Source organism: Lepidochelys kempii, chromosome 1 (assembly GCF_965140265.1).
Source record: "Lepidochelys kempii isolate rLepKem1 chromosome 1, rLepKem1.hap2, whole genome shotgun sequence".
NCBI classification, from domain to species: Eukaryota; Metazoa; Chordata; order Testudines; family Cheloniidae; genus Lepidochelys; species Lepidochelys kempii.
In genome coordinates, this window is record NC_133256.1 from 260,056,727 (window position 1) to 260,073,692 (window position 16,966).

General features: G+C 44.0%; 1 protein-coding gene across 1 annotated transcript; it reads right to left on the bottom strand.

The window, feature by feature from the left end:
• Positions 1-1,348: 1,348 nt before the first annotated feature.
• Positions 1,349-16,960, bottom strand: DESI1 (desumoylating isopeptidase 1). Its single transcript, XM_073327207.1, has 6 exons — positions 16,586-16,960; positions 9,663-9,684; positions 8,585-8,654; positions 7,019-7,128; positions 6,024-6,146; positions 1,349-4,516 (listed from the first exon to the last, which is right to left on the bottom strand). The coding sequence occupies exons 1-6, from the start codon at positions 16,674-16,676 to the stop codon at positions 4,423-4,425; spliced, it is 510 nt and encodes a 169-aa protein (XP_073183308.1). The 5' UTR covers positions 16,677-16,960; the 3' UTR covers positions 1,349-4,422.
• Between the last annotated feature and the right edge of the window lie 6 nt (positions 16,961-16,966).

The following is a 16,966-nucleotide window of genomic DNA, read 5'->3' on the forward strand; positions in this document are numbered from 1 at the left end:
ACCTGTCTCTTTGCAAGAGTGTATGGAGAGTCCAAACCACTCTCTGACCACCCTGTGTACTGTTTAGTACCAGCTGGCTAGGAGGAATGCTCACATCCCTCTTCCCTTGGACAACAGGAATTTGCCCTTTGGGCAGCAGCAATATGTTTAATCATTCATCTGGGCTTGCTGTAAGACTGCACTTGCCCTGGGCAAACTGTCTGTCATTCCATAGTTACTGAACACTTTGAAGCCCTAACCAAACCACCTGTTCTGACTATATGCTAGAGATCCCTTGATACATTCCCTCTACAGCAGCTGCTGCTGGCATAAAAATCAGTGCACTGTAATAATCAGCCGGGACTATCTGCTGGAATTCCCCCTTTGGAATAGGTGTCCGCTCTGCCTGAGGCCACTGCTGATAGCTAACGTCTAAGACCAGCTTTCCCAGGCATGAATCTACATTTGGTAACTACGTAGCCACCGATGCAACTGCAATCCTGACTCTGACCACTGTTTGAAATTCTTTGCCCTTTAAAATATCAGCAGAACCCAGCTTCTTAGCATTAAGTGGGAGAGGTGGACATAATTACTCTGTCATTAATGTGCTCTGAATTTATGTGGAGAGAAGCTGAAGCATGATAACTTGCCTGCATTCGGAGGGCTGAACTGATCACTAACTAAAATTGAGAAGGAATTTTTCCTTTTTCCCCAGAGCCGTGTTGATGGGAGCACAGGGATTCCTATAAAGCAATGAATGTGTTAGGATGAGGTGGGTATTCTATGCAATCTCTCCTCTGCTTCTGCAAGGAAAGCCAGGCATTGGGCCTCCCTGTTATTTAAAAAAAACAAAATACTTGGCTGATATCTCAACATTTTGAATGGAAGATAACTAGAGTGGGTTCAGGGAGGTTCCAGCCTAGGCTCCCTCGCTGCCCAGCCCCTCTTCCTCTGTCTTTTAACTCAGTTTACCTCCTCTAGCAGCAAAGATTAGGAGGTTCTATTCTTCCCCATCCATTCAATGTTATGAAGGCATCTTACTCAAGTGAGGGCCGAATAGCACCCCCCCTCCATCCAGCCATTGTTCCGCAGCACTGACAGGCTCTTCAGAGCTCTGTCAAGCATCAAGGAAAGTAGACCTGATGCAGGAGCAGGGTGTGCATGGAACCACTGTCCCCAGACTTGATGCTGCTTGTGACCAGCTCTACCAGAGTGAGGCAGCTAGTACTCCCTTCAATATCACCAAATGGCATGAGCTGCTGGGGCAGTTTCCCAGCCCACATCTTGGTATTGACAGATAGGCCCTGATGGGGCTCTAGTCACTTGCTTGTGTTCAGGAGCTGTGTCGACACACGAAGTAACACAGAACAACATACTATAGTTCTGTTTATTGCAATAGGGAAAAAAAACAGAATAAACCAAACACCACTTTCTGCCTACAGATGACATTATTTTAATGTAAAAATGCATCCCCTATGTCCAGGCATTGTTCAGCAGCACTGAGGAGAACCCCAGAAATACAAGACAGAAAACAAGAGTTGGGGCAAAGGGGTTCTGCTCTCTTCCAAGAGAAAAGGTTCAGTTTCCCTGCCCCTTTGTTAGTCAACTCACTGGAAGTGCTTTACTTACATACATTTACATATTTATTTCTCATTTCATCTTATATACCTATAAATAAGTGTGGGTGGGTGGAATGCTGGGTATATGTATCTGCAATTTATACATAACCCATCTGAGGGAGTGGGCTACTAATAAGCCTACAGAGCATCGGGTGGGCTCACTACACAACCATGTTAATTGGTTGGGGCAGAGGGGGCCCCCTTTTATGTAATTCGTTTATCAAGGATCCCAGTGTTAGTGTTGAACTCAGGCCCCTTTCTGGGTTCCCCCCTACAGTGGGACTGTGCCACGGTGACTGCTAACAGAAGCCGCTGCTCAGTAAAATTTTGTCCAGTAACTTTTTTTAAAAAGTAGCAGCACTAGATGTACTGGGATTAATGGGTGGAGGGATAGCAGATTCCAAAATACACAAGGTGAATCTGTTCCCCTTCTCTCTTCCCTCCCAGAAAAGATGTAAAAGGTCCAGAAGTTTGCTGGGCAGTCAAGTAAGATCCAGGCTCAGGCCTAATTAGTGGGATACATTGCTAGGGTGTATGCTGGTCTCCATTTATACAACAGGAGATGAGGAAGGACAGGAAGACATGTAGAGGATAGGAAAGCAGAGGAATGCAAAGACCTGTTTGTTGGTGCTTCTGGAGGAGCAGGGAAAGAAGGGCCCTGAAAACCACTCACTTTAGAACAGTTTCTGCAGACTATGCATTTTCTGGGTTCTGGCAATGTTTATGCAAACCAGGAGCTGTTTCTAAAGGGCATCTGCTCCCACTGGTCATATTCTATCCCAAATGGAGTCCAGATTCATCACAATGAAGGGCTGAGGAAAAGAACTGTTATGTTACAGGGAGAAGATGACACAATGAAACACATTCTGGGTTGCATTGACCATTGCCCTGCACCTTGCGTAGTTATATACACTTTATCAGTCTGACTTGATAACACATTTTATACCCACTATGTACTTGTGTAAAGGACTACACAACATGCAGGGCAACAGCAAACTAAAATCCTCCTCTTCCTCCCAAACAGTGTGCACCACTTATTGTTGTTACTGAATAAGTGCAACAGAAATTGCTCTCCAAAGGATATCCTTTTGGAACTATTATCAAGGGTAGAAGCCTAAGAGAGCAAGGACACAACAGCTTTAGGATCCTAGGAAGTGTCCTGTGCACCTGTGTGATTAGAAGTTGAGGCAGGTCTGGACTAAGCTTGGAGCAGTTCTTTGCACAACAAGACACTGGGCAAAGGGTTCTGTACACACAAGGTGTTCCTGTTGGCAGGATCTGGGCCAAGTACTCCCCATTAGAGAGTATCAGCAACACTAGTGACCATAGGGAAAGTTTCCAGTGTCCCGTGACTATCTTTCTTGCATTGTCTCTCCTAAATACAGTTGTTGGAGAATCAGTGGGGGGAGGATATCTATACTTGAAGGAAAGATAGCACAAAGTACCCCTTCTTTCCTTTCCCTAATCTCCTACCCACAAGAGAGTTAAATGGAGAGGACTCAGTAATCTTAAATCAGGGGAGGATGCAGTTCTGACCCAACCCTTTGCCTGTTGTTCAGCCTTACCCACTTCCAATGATAGGCACATGTATCCCTTGAAGTGTCCCTGATGCCCCATGGAAAGGTGGAGAAATTCTATTTAGAGGCTGTTCTGCTTTTCTCTTGCTCGTCCCTCTTCTTCTTTAATTTGGGGAAATTTACATGGAAACCAGATAGGAGCTCCTACAATGCTGACCCGCTGTTTTCTTCACACATTTAATCAGACTCATCTGTGACATCACACTCAACTTCCATGGAAAGGATTATGGTGTTGAAGAAGGCTGGGACCTTAGTGCTTATGTTGTGACTGCAGACAGATGCAGCAGACTGTTTGCAAACCTTAGATTAATGTGCAGCTGCCATGCTATTCTTTCCTCACTGTGCATGCAACACTGGCTCAGCAGAGCAAGAACAGGCCCCATACAAAGGGAGTAAGTTTCCAAGGGTTCTGCACAGGGGCCTATGAGCTTGCTTGCTACAGGGAGAAGGAAAAGTTTTACTTAATTTTGCTTTTACTTGACCCTTATTTTCCTGACTGAAAGGGATACTGATCTTTTGGAGATGTCCTATCCTCCATCCCTTAATTCTTGGATCTAGCATTATGAGGCTGGTAGTGACACTCTGCTGCAGCCAACATCCAACTCATCCCTAATGTCACTGAAGTCTGTAACACTGAGAGGCTAGCAGGTTTTATTGAGCTAGGACACCTTTCCCCTGTAAGTATCCCACTGTGAATGTTCTGACTAGGTTAGGTTAACTTCTCCACTTGAGCAAACAACACAACATTAATGGAATAGTGAGAAGGTTTTAATATTGGGGGACCCACTGCAGTATTACAAAACTCACTGTATCCTTCTGTTACAGACTGCAGCAAATATCCCGTAATATGGGCAGTGAAAAAGAAAAAAGATGCAAGTCTGGCAAGGGATTGCTAGGACTCTTAACCCAGTGCCTCCCCTTGGGTACCCCAAATTGAGTAATGGGCTCTCTAGTCTCCATAGAATGAATTCCACATCTCCAGCATGGGGGCTATTTAGAAAGTGTCAGTGTACACAGACAAGACAGCCTTAACAAGTTAGAATAATGCTATTGGAAATTATGGCAATCTTTTTGGTAGCATTGTCCTACATGCAACCCAATAAGTCATCTCCCTGGGAAATCTGAAAAAACATCTTGTCATTTCCTTGAAGACAATGCTGATGTGAAATTATAAAATAGAAATCTGGTAGATTTGTGTGTTTAAAAAGGAAAAGCCTGGTGAGGCTGGGCACATCCATCCACTCGTGTTAGCTCTGTCCATTATGTCTGCGGAAGGTATTCCCACCAGGTGGCTGTATCTGGATGGAGTCCAGGAGAGGCCTCAAAGCTTGTCCAAAGGGTCTGAGGTGGCAATGAAATTAAAAAAGAAAAGAAAAAGGGATATTTATAGATCTCAAAGTGATCATGCTACATATATACAAGGATTTCTCATGCACCCTTGAAATACAGCCACCTCTGAAATAGAATGAGGTGGCCTTTATAAAGGCAACTTAGTAAAGTCCTGCTCTTCAGTGAGTTGCTTTATATGGTTTAATTTAACCGGTTAAATAAAACTTGCTACAGCAGCAACTTTAAATGTTTGTTCAAACATTGGTTTTCATGAGCCAGTTCCTTGAATCCTAACAAAGTAGTGTCAAGATAGCAGTACCCTGTCTGATACTAACTTTTAGTAATTTATCTAGTTACCTGAAGTGATCAGAATATAATTTTGCAAAGCAGTTTTCCATTAAGTGTCAAACATCATTAAATAGTGGAGTAGTAGCTATCCAACTGAAACTCCTAAGAGAAAGTTAGGGAGGCAGAATGTCAAATTTGAGCTAAATTCAAACGTGGCCAGAAACATAGTGACTATCATCAGTAACCCTGGGAAAAGGGCTATGAGATCGCTAATGGTCACAAGTGTCCAAACCTTAGTTTAATATCTCTTCTGAAAGGTGGCATCTCTGACAGCAGAACAACCTCTGGCACTTCTGTGCAACGCTGGATCAGTATTCACTGAATAATCCCTACTGAATCCTGCAGCATCTGAGTTTTCCTTGAAGGTCTCCTATTCAAGTATACACTGCATCTGACTTTGCTTAGCTTGAGCTTACAGCCTGGTATAGGAGAAACTTTTCTACCAACTGACCTTGTGTGTCATAGTCAGGTACAGTGCTGTTTGTGATAAGAGGAGAACTGGATGGTGCAGCTCTCCTTATTGACTCAACTGAAAGTGCATACCGAAGGAGGCTGAGCTAGAATCTGAGGAAGTGAGATCTACAAATCTCAGTTGTGATGAGAAGGGATGTTCTAGAACTTTCACTTATTTCCTCCCTTCTGCATCCTCTCCTCCCATCCAGTCCCTGCTTTTAAGTATCTTAAAAGCAACTTTAAAGCTTTACCCCCATAAGGCAACATGGCAAGCCTCAACACAATGATGGCCCTCCAGGGCAGGAAAGGTGACTCTTTAGCGATGCCCACATCCTGCCCTGAGATGTAGACATTGCTTATTTTAATTTCAAAGAGGTATTAGTAACCTTAGCCACTGGCTTTTATACGGCTCTCTAACCTCTTATATACATCTGGTCACGTGATTAAAAAAAGCTATAGGGAAGCATTTAGTTTACGTTCATTGATGGTAGAAGAAAAGAATCTTTCACCCTTCCCACATCATGACAGGGCCAGTCATGGTGTGGAGACTGTCATTGCACATAAAGGCCCAAATAAATGAAGCGGCATCCTCTCCCTGATCTCACGAGGTACAACAGGTACCAGTCCCCACCTAGGGCTTATCAGATGTGGCAGCAAACATCCAGGCATCAGCATGAAGCAACATCCTACAGATAGAAGCAGAGAAGATTGTACTCACGTGGAAAGGACTTCGGACGGAAGGTCAGTGATGTAGGAAGGTATCTTTCTTCCTGTCAGGAACTGCGCCACTTCGTTACTAAAGGTGTTGCAGTTATGTTCAAAGAGGTTATAAGACTCTCCTCTGTGCCCAGGAGAGGAGTTCAAACACAGAAAAGTGAGAGTCAGCAATAAATACCACAAGAAAAGGAACTCAAAGCAATAATCAATTACATCAGCACCCTTCATCCTAATGGGCCCTAACACGATTTAGATACCACACAAGTCCATTCTCTCTCCAAAACTCAGCTGAGTTGGGGGTGGAACATGGCAACCATTCTGTACTACTGACACTACTCAACAGCCTTTTGAAGGAGAAACGAGGACCAACTTGTTCACTTGAAATTACAGAAGAAAAAGTAGATCCAAGTAATTGCTGAGGTTGGAATTTCACAAGGACACTAAGTATTATTGTTAATTACTTTGGTAAGAAGTGCCCAGGGCTTTCTAATGAACACAGGAAGTCAGAAGCTTGGTTTTACATATCATCTGAAAGAGGGCAGCTTTAGCACAGGTTTCAGAGTAACAGCCGTGTTAGTCTGTATTTGCAAGAAGCTCTAGCACAGTGTTTCAGTACTGGCTCTCATGGTAAAGTGCCCCTGTTGAACGAACACCATTTCCTCCATCACTTCGGTCTTCCATGAAGGTCTCTCATCCAATACAGACCAGGCAAAACCCTGTTTGCTGTCAAATCCAAAGCTCAAGATCCAGTGTTGCAGGCATCCTGACAGAATGCTTTTCCGCCCTTGATCAAGGCCTGGGTCTGCCCAAGTGTTACGTAGCTTGCAGTTGATCCTGTGCCAGCTCTAGCCCCATTATTACTTATTATCTGGATGATACTAAACAGCATACTAGGCAGATGAAACTTTGTGTTAGTGAGACAGGCCCTGGGACCCCCACCCCAATTTTCTTTTTTTGGCAAATATGTTAAAAAATCAAATAAAAGCCATAACTCACCGGAACATGGATTCTCCCAGCGAGGACAAGTATTCCAGGAAAATTTCTTCTGTAACTTCCGTGCTCCCCAGGTCTACAACTGAGTCTGGGGGCCCAAGCAATGTCCCTCCCTGTGAAATGCACAAGCAAAAGAAGATGCTGAATGGATTCTGATGGAGCACTCCAAGGGGTGGGGATTCCTGCAGTCCAGAATGCTGCTGACATAAACAAACTAACATGGTTTGCCCAGGAGCAGGGAAAGGGGCTTACAGTATCAGATTCAGAGCAAACTATTCTGTCCCCAGCTCTCCCCAGTTAGAGAACAAGAGGTACAAGACACTTCATGTGGCTTATTCTGCAACTTGCTGCTGTGTTCTCCATGCTGTTCCAGAACTGTGTGGCAGACCTGTGTTTTAAGGTGCTTTCGGAGGGTGAACTTTGGGCTAAGACCACCCCAAGAACTGGAGAGGATATCAAGGTAGTCAGTGTGTGTGCATTTTAAATACCATGAATCACCAAGGTCTAAGTATAAAAATCCTCCATTTAGAGCAGGGGTGGGCAAACTTTTTGGCGTGAGGGCCCCATCGGGGTTCTGAAACTGTATGGAGAGTTGGGTAGGGAAGGCTGTGCCTCCCCAAACAGCCTGGCCCCCGCCCCTTCCCACCCCCTTAGAACCACCGACCCATCCAACCCTCCCCCCCGCTCCTTGTCCCCTGACTACCCACTCCTGGGAACCCCCCGCCCCTAACCGCCCCATCGTGACCCCACCCCCTATCCAGCCCCCCGTGCTCCTTGTCTGCCCTGACCCCTATCCATACCCCCGCCCCCTGACAGGCCCCCTGGACTCCCATGCCTATCCAACCGCCTCCTGCTCCCTGTCCCTTGACTGCCCCCTGGGACCCGCTGCCCCTTATCCAACCCCTCTGCTCCCTGCCCCCTTACCATGCCGCTCAAAGCACCAGGACTGGCAGCCGTGCCGCCCGGCTAGAGCCAGCCACGTCGCCGCACAGTCTAGAACACCAGAGCAGACCGGCGGCTCTCACAGCCGTGCTTCCCAGCGGGAGCTTGCAGCCCCATCGCTCAGAGCGCTGGCAGCACAGCAAGCTGAGGCGGTGGGGGAGGGGAGACAGCAGGGGAGGGGCCGGGGGTGAGCCTCCCCGGCTGGGAGCTCAAGGGCCGGGCAGGACTGTCCTGTGGGCTGGATGTGGCCTGTAGTTTGCCCACCTCTGATTTACAGCCAACCAAGGCAGCCAAGGGGTGGCTGAGCTACAGGAAGCTTCTTCCTTCTCAGAATGCTGAGCACAGGAAACCCCATAGTTTGTTTTGAACCCTCGCTGATGTTCTAACTTGTGGTTGGGACCAAACCCATTGTGCAGGTTCCCTTTTCCCCAGTTGACCAGCCATCATGACCCTTAGCACCTCACCTGGCTGCATCATGCAATCTCTTAAGACTAAATACACTTGTACACTTTTCCTAAAGGGCAAACACAGGGCACTCCTGATAAGAGAAATTAATCATCATCAAGAAACCATATGGGAAGAGAAAAGAGTAGAGCTAGGAAAAAGTCCCAAGAAGGCTGAACTCACAGGTGCACAGCTGGAAATCCCACCACTGCCATAGAAGAACTCATCCTTATGGACAATTATGGAGGTGTGCCTGTTGAGGGAGAGCAAGGAGACATGAAAAGGAAGCCATATGAAAGAAGAGGAGGAAATGTTTAAGACAGCTTATAAACCACTCATATGAGTGGATGAAAGGCTAGAACTGTAGTACATGTTGCCTAAGATATTACTGAGGCAAATAACTTAGTAAGAGGCAAGAAAAGATTGAGACCCTTCTATGAGTAGGAATAATGTCTGCTGGTACACTACCCAGAAGAAAAATGGTCACATTGGTTATCAAGCCTCATGCTATACTGCAGGTGGGAGCGAATGGCTCAGTCAGGACCACCATGGGTATCCAAGACACCAGAAAAGGTGGGAGAAGAAACCCAATAGCTTCCCTTCTCCAGCCATATGTAGTGAAGGACAAAACTTCTCTCACAGGCAGTTAGAAATTTGGGAAAGTTTGGGGCATGAATTACCCAGGGTCACCATATGGACAGAGGGTGGCTGGATATGGGGACTGGAAAAGAGTTGGACAGTGAGTGGGATAGTTGGATGAGGGATGACAGGGTGGTTGATTGGTGAGGGAGGATGGAAGACATTGGTCAAGGGGTCCGTAATCCTGGATGGAGACTTTGGCAAGTTGGGCATGATGGTGCTTTATCTATTGGAGAACATATTTCCTAACAAAATATGCATATAGCTACTAAGTAACCATGTGGTGTTATTTTTGTAACCTTTGTCAGCAATCCTCCTATTTTCACCTGCTGTTGGTGCTCTCATGTTAAGTCATGTCTGCAATCAGAAGCTAAGTTGTTTTGGACACAGACAGTATCCTATGTTTGAAAAATGACTAGTACATTTGGGGTGCTACTGCAATAAAATATGTAATAATAATTATTGTTGGTATGAAGATCTATTGACAAGAACTGAAAGGAGATTTGCACAGTGCCTAATTCAATGCAATCAATCTTTCTTCTAGTAACTCTAAGAACATGCTATATTGGAAATGCTATCTAATGTCTAATACACATTATGCAAGTTAAATCTAGTCACTTACCAGATCCCATCCAGCTGTTTTCCTGTATGTAGAGAGAAGGAGAGAGTCATCGGCAACTTCCTTTACACAGTTCAGTCTACTTGCTGTCACTCACCTATGCATCTTCACCTATTACCACATCCTGCCTTAAACCCAAGCTGCAACCTTAATGCCAAAGTTGCATCTTTCTAAAGCAGTGGTTCTCAACACGGGCTACGTGTACCCCTGGGGATACGCACAGGTCTTCCAGGGGGTACATCAACTCATCTAGATATTTGCCATGTTTTATAACAGGCTACATAACAAGCACTAGCAAGATCAGTAAAAGTAAAATTTAAAAATTTTAAACAGACAACGACCTGTTTATACTGCTCGATATACTATACATAGAAATGTGAGTACAAGATTTATATTCCAATTGATTTATTTTATAATTATATGGTAAAAATGGGAAAGTAAACAATTTTTCAGTAATAGTGTGCTGTGACACTTTTATGTCTGGTTTTGTAAACAAGTAGTTCAAGTGAGGTGAAACTCTGCAAGACAAATGAGACTCCTGAAAGGGGTACAGTAGTCTGGAGAGGTTGAGAGCCATTGTTCTAAAGGATCAGGAAAAATAGCTTTTTTTCATTTAGTAATGAACTGTAGCGCTAGTGAATGGTGCCACACTGTCTGCACTGGTGACTTAATTTCTCTGTTTACTTGCATGAGGAATTGGCAGTGCCAGACTTTTCTGCCAACATACATCCTCCTAACCTTGAATGGGCCCACTTCTAGGGAGAAGACGAGAACACCATTTCAGTGGCTCAGTAAGTCCTTGGCCTCTAAGCTCACCAACAAAGATGCTCAGTCAGTACCAAGTGTACTAGTTTCATACTAATTTCACATAGTCCATTATAGAGCCATCATATAATAATGAATTTCCTTTTCAGTCACTACTGATAAAGGGCTAGATTGGAACTGGTGACCTACAAGTGAAGGCTCTGTAGCTCATTCTCAGTATCTCTTCTTAAAAATAAAGTATGGGGCTGAAATTTAAATAGGTTTTAAAATTATAACCTACCAAATCTGAGTTGTTGTTTTTAAATTTACCACCTTATCCAGTTTTGTGACTTCGGCCAGCAGCAACAGTTAAAGACTTGTTGCGAAGATCACTGAATTCAGAAGATGAAACAAAAAAAGCCACTTTGGTTTCAGCTCATTTAGAAACATGGAAATCTGCCTCATGACACTAAACTAATTAGAAAGTGACTAAAAACCAATACATGGAAAGTGACTTGATCAGTGGAAGAGGAATTGGAGAATGGACAATGGAGAATTATACATACAGTGTCTATTCTTATGTATTTGTACATCACCTAACATAACTGGATCCCTATATGCACTATTAGAATATAAATAATAATTTATTTGAAAGAGAACCCAATAGTGTCTCCCTTTCAAAGATAACCTATAGGGCATTTTTAAAACAGGATTGGAGTAGATTAAAAAGTTACAATAATTTACATCTGGAAACTAAATGTGAAAATAGCTTCCTCCTTCACTCATCATGTCAAGAACATAGTTCAGAACTCAGTGTTTTCTCTGGCAATAGGTGATGACTCTGTCTAAGCAGTACAGATAAAATAAACTTCAGCAGCTAGTTTATAGAGACAGAATTCTGGCAGCAGGTTGGAAAGAGGAAGGAACTAGTTTTCTAAAATGTGATTTTCTATGGTAATTCTCTCTAAAAACATATTCTATTAAACAGAGAAGATGTCAAGATAAACTGTGTTTTAAAGCATTCCTTTACTTGTGCCAATGATTAAGATTCCTAAATTGGAAATGTTTTTAAAATCAAGGTCTCTTCACTATTTCTGTAGTTAGATTTTGTACTTCATTCGTCATAGACAGTGAAGCTCTACTGGATAGTTCCACTTACTGATTATAATTTATTAGTAAAGAGAAGTTGTGTTTGGATTCCCAATGCTACAGGGGAATAACAAAATTAAGATCAAGACATTTTAAGTTGCTTTTTACAAAATTTACTAAAATTTAGGAGTAAGCTATTTGATAGCCTTTAAGCCTTGATTCATCAAGATAGTTAAGCATATGCATATCTTTAAGCATGCAAGTAGTCCCATTAATCACATATTTATATACTGTGCTGAATCAGCACCTAAGTGATTTGGGAGCCTACATAAGGGTTTTTTTGGATACTTTATTTTTTAAAAAGGTTTCTGTTTCAAATAGCTATCTTGCCAACCTAAACACTATTTATGGGGGCAAGAAAATAGGTTAAAGCTCATGGGAAACAATTCCACTGCCCTCAAATTAATTGTGGGAATTTGAAGAATTACTAGACTTTATTTACTTGTTCTGTGACTAAAGGACACAGGTTCATAGTTAGGATACAAGGTCACTTTTAGACTAGAAACTGAGCCTGTATAATTTTAGAATCCAATCAAACCAGATTACTCCCATGCCTGGGTTTATCCAGAAGGCCACGTACTGGGAAGATTAGATGGCTGTGAATCATCTATCTTGTTGGTACAGTTAATTTATTAATCTTGAGGGTTAGGGGATGGAGCGTATGGCATGTGCAGGTTTTTAACCCCAAATAAAAGTGGAGTTTGTAGATGGATTTGGATTAATCAAATCCAAGAACAGTGTACTAGTGATGCACGGATTATATAAGGAGACAGCTACTACTCAGGATACCAAATACCCTGACTGGGATGCAAAACTGGTGCCTATACTGGCACAAAAGTGAGAGCAACACCTATTCCGTCAGCTGGGTAGCAGGGAAATAAGGTGCTATCAAATTTAGCGTGTTATAGTCACTTAGGATGCCACCTCATTTCTGAAAGAATATTGCCCTACTTAGTGAAACTGCAGCACAATGCCAACGGAGGGAGTGAAGAGGAGTCTGCATCTGAGTCTCAGTCCCTCATTCCCAAAGGTGGCTTGGAGTGTGCGGAGATAGGGTGTATGGGGGAAAGCGTAGACGGTTTAATTTTCAAGCAATCCTCTTTAGCAAATGCTTTGGGACAAAGCTGATTCAGTCTTGCTCTGGAACCATCCTGTCCTCTTATTTAAATCATGAGGAGCTGGATCGCGCATAGAAGGAAAAAGGCAGGAGATAACTCAAGTAACAATTATCCCCTGCTCTCAGAGTCTTTACGGGCTAGTGGAGTGGGAAGGATGGTAGTGCTGGCTGAATATTCCATCAAGAACTGTTCTAACTAATGTATTCTTAATTGATTGACTGATTCTCACAGTGGCAGCTTTTGCCTTACACTGCAGTCTAGGGTTCCACTCACACAGGGATCCCACTTACACACATCTGACCCATGAGTCAGTGCCATTGGCTCAGGTACATGAGGGGAGCAAGTTAGAAAAGGCCCTGAACATTTCATTTGCATATCACCCTGAAAAACTTGTGCCAGCACTGAAGTGGCAGTACATTAATCCTCACCATGGATCTCTCTTAATATTAGGGTAGCTTGTCCACAATCAGGGTGTTAGAACAGCTCAGCTTCCAGTTCTCATTTGCCCCCACCCCCTCCTGGAAGAATAAAACCAAACATTCTAAGAATGGAACTTTCACTGCTTTCCCATTGGTGAATACTATTTTACTGTTTTAAAGCCAGTTTAGTTGGACATGCTAAATTAGTCAAAGCACATCCCAAAGGGTAGAGCAAGTCAGATAAATGGCATTATAGTTTTGGCTTGCACATATGACGTCACAGACAAGGAAGCTGACAGTCCCTAAATGCAGTAGAGACTACAGTGTTCAACAGTGCATACCTCAATATCAGAAAGATGTCTGGTACACTGGAAGGAAATTCAGGGAAGAGTAACACCAGAAAATGGATTAGGGGGATGGAAGGAAAACTATATGTGGCCAAAGGACATAATTAAGTCACTATAATATCTGTTTCAACAATGCTATGGAAATCTAGAATTGTCCAAGTTCAGCATTCAGCTACTGTGGTGATGATCATTATAAAGTTACCTTACAGAACTTTCTACAAGTATTTGAGGGATGAGAGGACTAATCCTTGAGCTTTGTACTGACACATATTAACACAATACCCATTACTACTTCAGGATTCCTCTAGCCTATCTGAAATTGCCAGGCAATAATGCCTTTGCTGTGGTGGGTCCTATGATGTGGAATCTGCTTCCCTTTGATACACATCTCATTCCATTCTTCCCCTCCTCTAAAACACCTTAAGAACCTTTTGGTTCTATATTTGTCACCTTCCTTTCCAATCTTTATTTTAAATGCATTTGTATTTTAAGAAGGTGGCATTATGAGGAATTATCCCACCAAAGAAAGAGTCACATTGCTTTATCCAGTTTAGCTCTAACAAAGAAGAAGATACTATTAGGAGTAATCCTGGACTGGCTAGGGATGACGAGGGTTTAGAACTAAATCATCTAATACGTTATTTCCCTGTCTAATTTTTGTATTCCATGAAGCTTAAGAGTCTCACAGCTGAACTGCTCTGGGCTCCAAAGGAATAAAAGCTATTGGCTGCATGATATCCTCATATAAAGTCCATCTATGGAGTAGTGACAAACCGCTTTTGTGGCCACTTAAAAAGGGGATTGGATGTATTTCGAGAAAGAAGGTACTTTTCCCATCTGCCTACTTTGAGGGGATCTGTGGAAAACCACTAAGGTCAGTTTTGGCAATGGGGAGCCCACACTAGAGATTTACTATCACTCAAAGAATAAAATCCAAGATCTATCTTTGGGACAATCCAATCACCAAATTCATATGATCCCAAATATTCTGAAGTTTCCTTGTCACTGTGACTAAACAAGCCTAGTGGGCATTATTCCCAGAACTCATGACAACTTGCCCAATCTCAGCTGGTTATTAACTATCACTAGCAATCAGTATTTCCCACACAACTGTGGACTCTGATCCAATTTGTAATTTTCTCTTTCTTTCTGCAGACTCCTACAAACTTAGACCTGTGTACTGCTTTTCAAACACATTATTTTGCAATTATTGGTATAATAAAAATCATAGCATACTTATTACCATTCAGAAAAAAAGTAAATAAAGAATAAGTGCTAAGTGTTTCATGCAGGAACTTATAAAGCAGCAAAATACTAAGACTGGCATCTTATGTCATACCAGAGCTAGAATGCTTTGGCTTGGTCTGCATATGAATTTGCATTGTAATAACAAAAGATGTGAATGAACATCAGTTTAGTTTTCAGTACAAGCCTGTGGGTGGACACTTATTCCAGAAGAAGCATGGCTAAGGTTGATTTAGCTAAACTTTCTCACATTTAGTTAAATAATTGCAAATGTGTGTGTAAACCAGGCTTTCCCCTCCAGCCCAAGATAAAACGTAGTCACTAAAACCATTACAAGAGAAAGTTACATCCTTGCCAGTACAATGGAAAAGAGTCTGAAGGGAGAAATAAGTATCTATAATTATTTTGAAATTATCCAGCATGGGGTGGGATAGTGAAATGCACTCCTCTCAAAGCTGCTGTTTCTGTCTATCTGTCATACACAGAATTGATCACTTAGGGTCTCAACAGGAATGTTTTCTTCTCAAACTCACTGTTAGCATATATGGACCTTCATGTGGAGTATAATTCAGGCTTTCATTTTCACTTTTAAAAGATGTTGGAAAGGACAACATCTTTCTCTCAGGACAGGCAGATGAAGTTACTGCCAGCAGTTCACACAGTCCATAGGGCCATCTATTCAGATACTGAAGTGGCTAGGAAGGCTGATATACATTGTTAGCCTGACATGGGGTAGACTCTGTAAGAGACATTTACAGGTCCTCCTCTTCCGACAAGGCCACTTCACACTTCAGAAACCATACAGGAGAGAGACAATTCCTCAATGTCAACTGACCAATAGTTTGATGACTAAGGACAAGTTCTTGGTAAGAGAATTGATAGTGATATGCATAAACTATTGTAACCCAATTGGTATGATACATGGCCTAGTCTACACCACAGACAGTCCAGGGTGTATGGCCTTATCATGAGTCAGAGTACAGCATTAACAATTAGTTAGGGCCTGCACCTCCTTTACTCATAAAGTTCACCCATTGAGATCCTGGGCAGAAAGATTATAATATCTCTTGTGAAAAATCTGTAAAGTGGTAATAAATTCATACACTTCCAGGATCTCAATGGGTGAACTTCATGAGTAAAGGAGGTGCAGGCCCTAACTAATTGTTAATGCTGTACTCTGACTCATGATAAGGCCATACACCCTGGACTGTCTGTGGTGTAGACTAGGCCATGTATCATACCAATTGGGTTACCATAGTTTATGCATATCACTATCAATTCTCTTACCAAGATGATCTCTTTAGATGCACCAGTGTCATACAGTGTAGCACTTGACACTGGAACACTGCCCACATTAGGATTCAGGACTGCTACCACAGATATGTATAAACTGCTTGAAACACGTATATATTCTAGCACATTTCAAAACTGGGTGAGTCCCACCCTAATGTGATTTCATCAGCAGGGTTGCACTGATCTGTGAACCCTACCCTATCGTGTCAAACGGGAAAACGTATCCTTGCTGCCCTGAAAATCTCTTTTCTTTTAGATAAAGGGCCACAGCTCCACTCCACCACGGCGCAATTTCTGCGAGCGAGCCTTTGTCCCCTCGGGGAGCAGTGTCAGTGTGTGTGTGTGTGTGTCTGTGTGTGCTGGGGGGCTCTGCAGGTGCCAGCGCTCTGGCGGGACACACGTTACTTTGCAGCTTGGGAAGCCGTCCCAGCGTCCGACTCCCAGGAGCGACTGGCCTCCAGAGCGGCAAACTGGGGTGGGGGGGGACACCAAAGGGCCACCGGGGGCAGGACCCAGGACAATCCTCCTCGCAACGGCCCGGCCCCATCCCACGGCCTCGCAGGCCCCCCGTCCCGACCCCACCGACCCTGCCCCCGGGCCAGCCCCCTTACCCAGCATGAGGGGGCTGAGGCGCCGGGCCATGCCCTTGGACAGGTCGTAGACATAGAGCTTCACCGGGTGCAGGGTGGGCGGCAGCTCCATGGGGGACGGGGTCCGTGGGGGGGGAGAAGGGCCCTGAGAAGGACTAGGAGACTCCTTGCCCGGGGGACGGCGGGCGGGTGCCGGCCGAGCAGAGGGAAGAGGGGGGAGGGAGAGCCCGGGCCAGCCCCGCTACTCCTGGGTCTACGGCGGCGGCGGTACCGGCACCAACTGTGACGTGACAGAGGGGGCGGAATGGGGAATGCTCCCTCTGCGCATGTGCCACAGCCATAGACCGGCCGGGCGGCTTGTCCCTGCGCCGCTTATGGAACCCGGCGCCGCTGCTGAGGCGG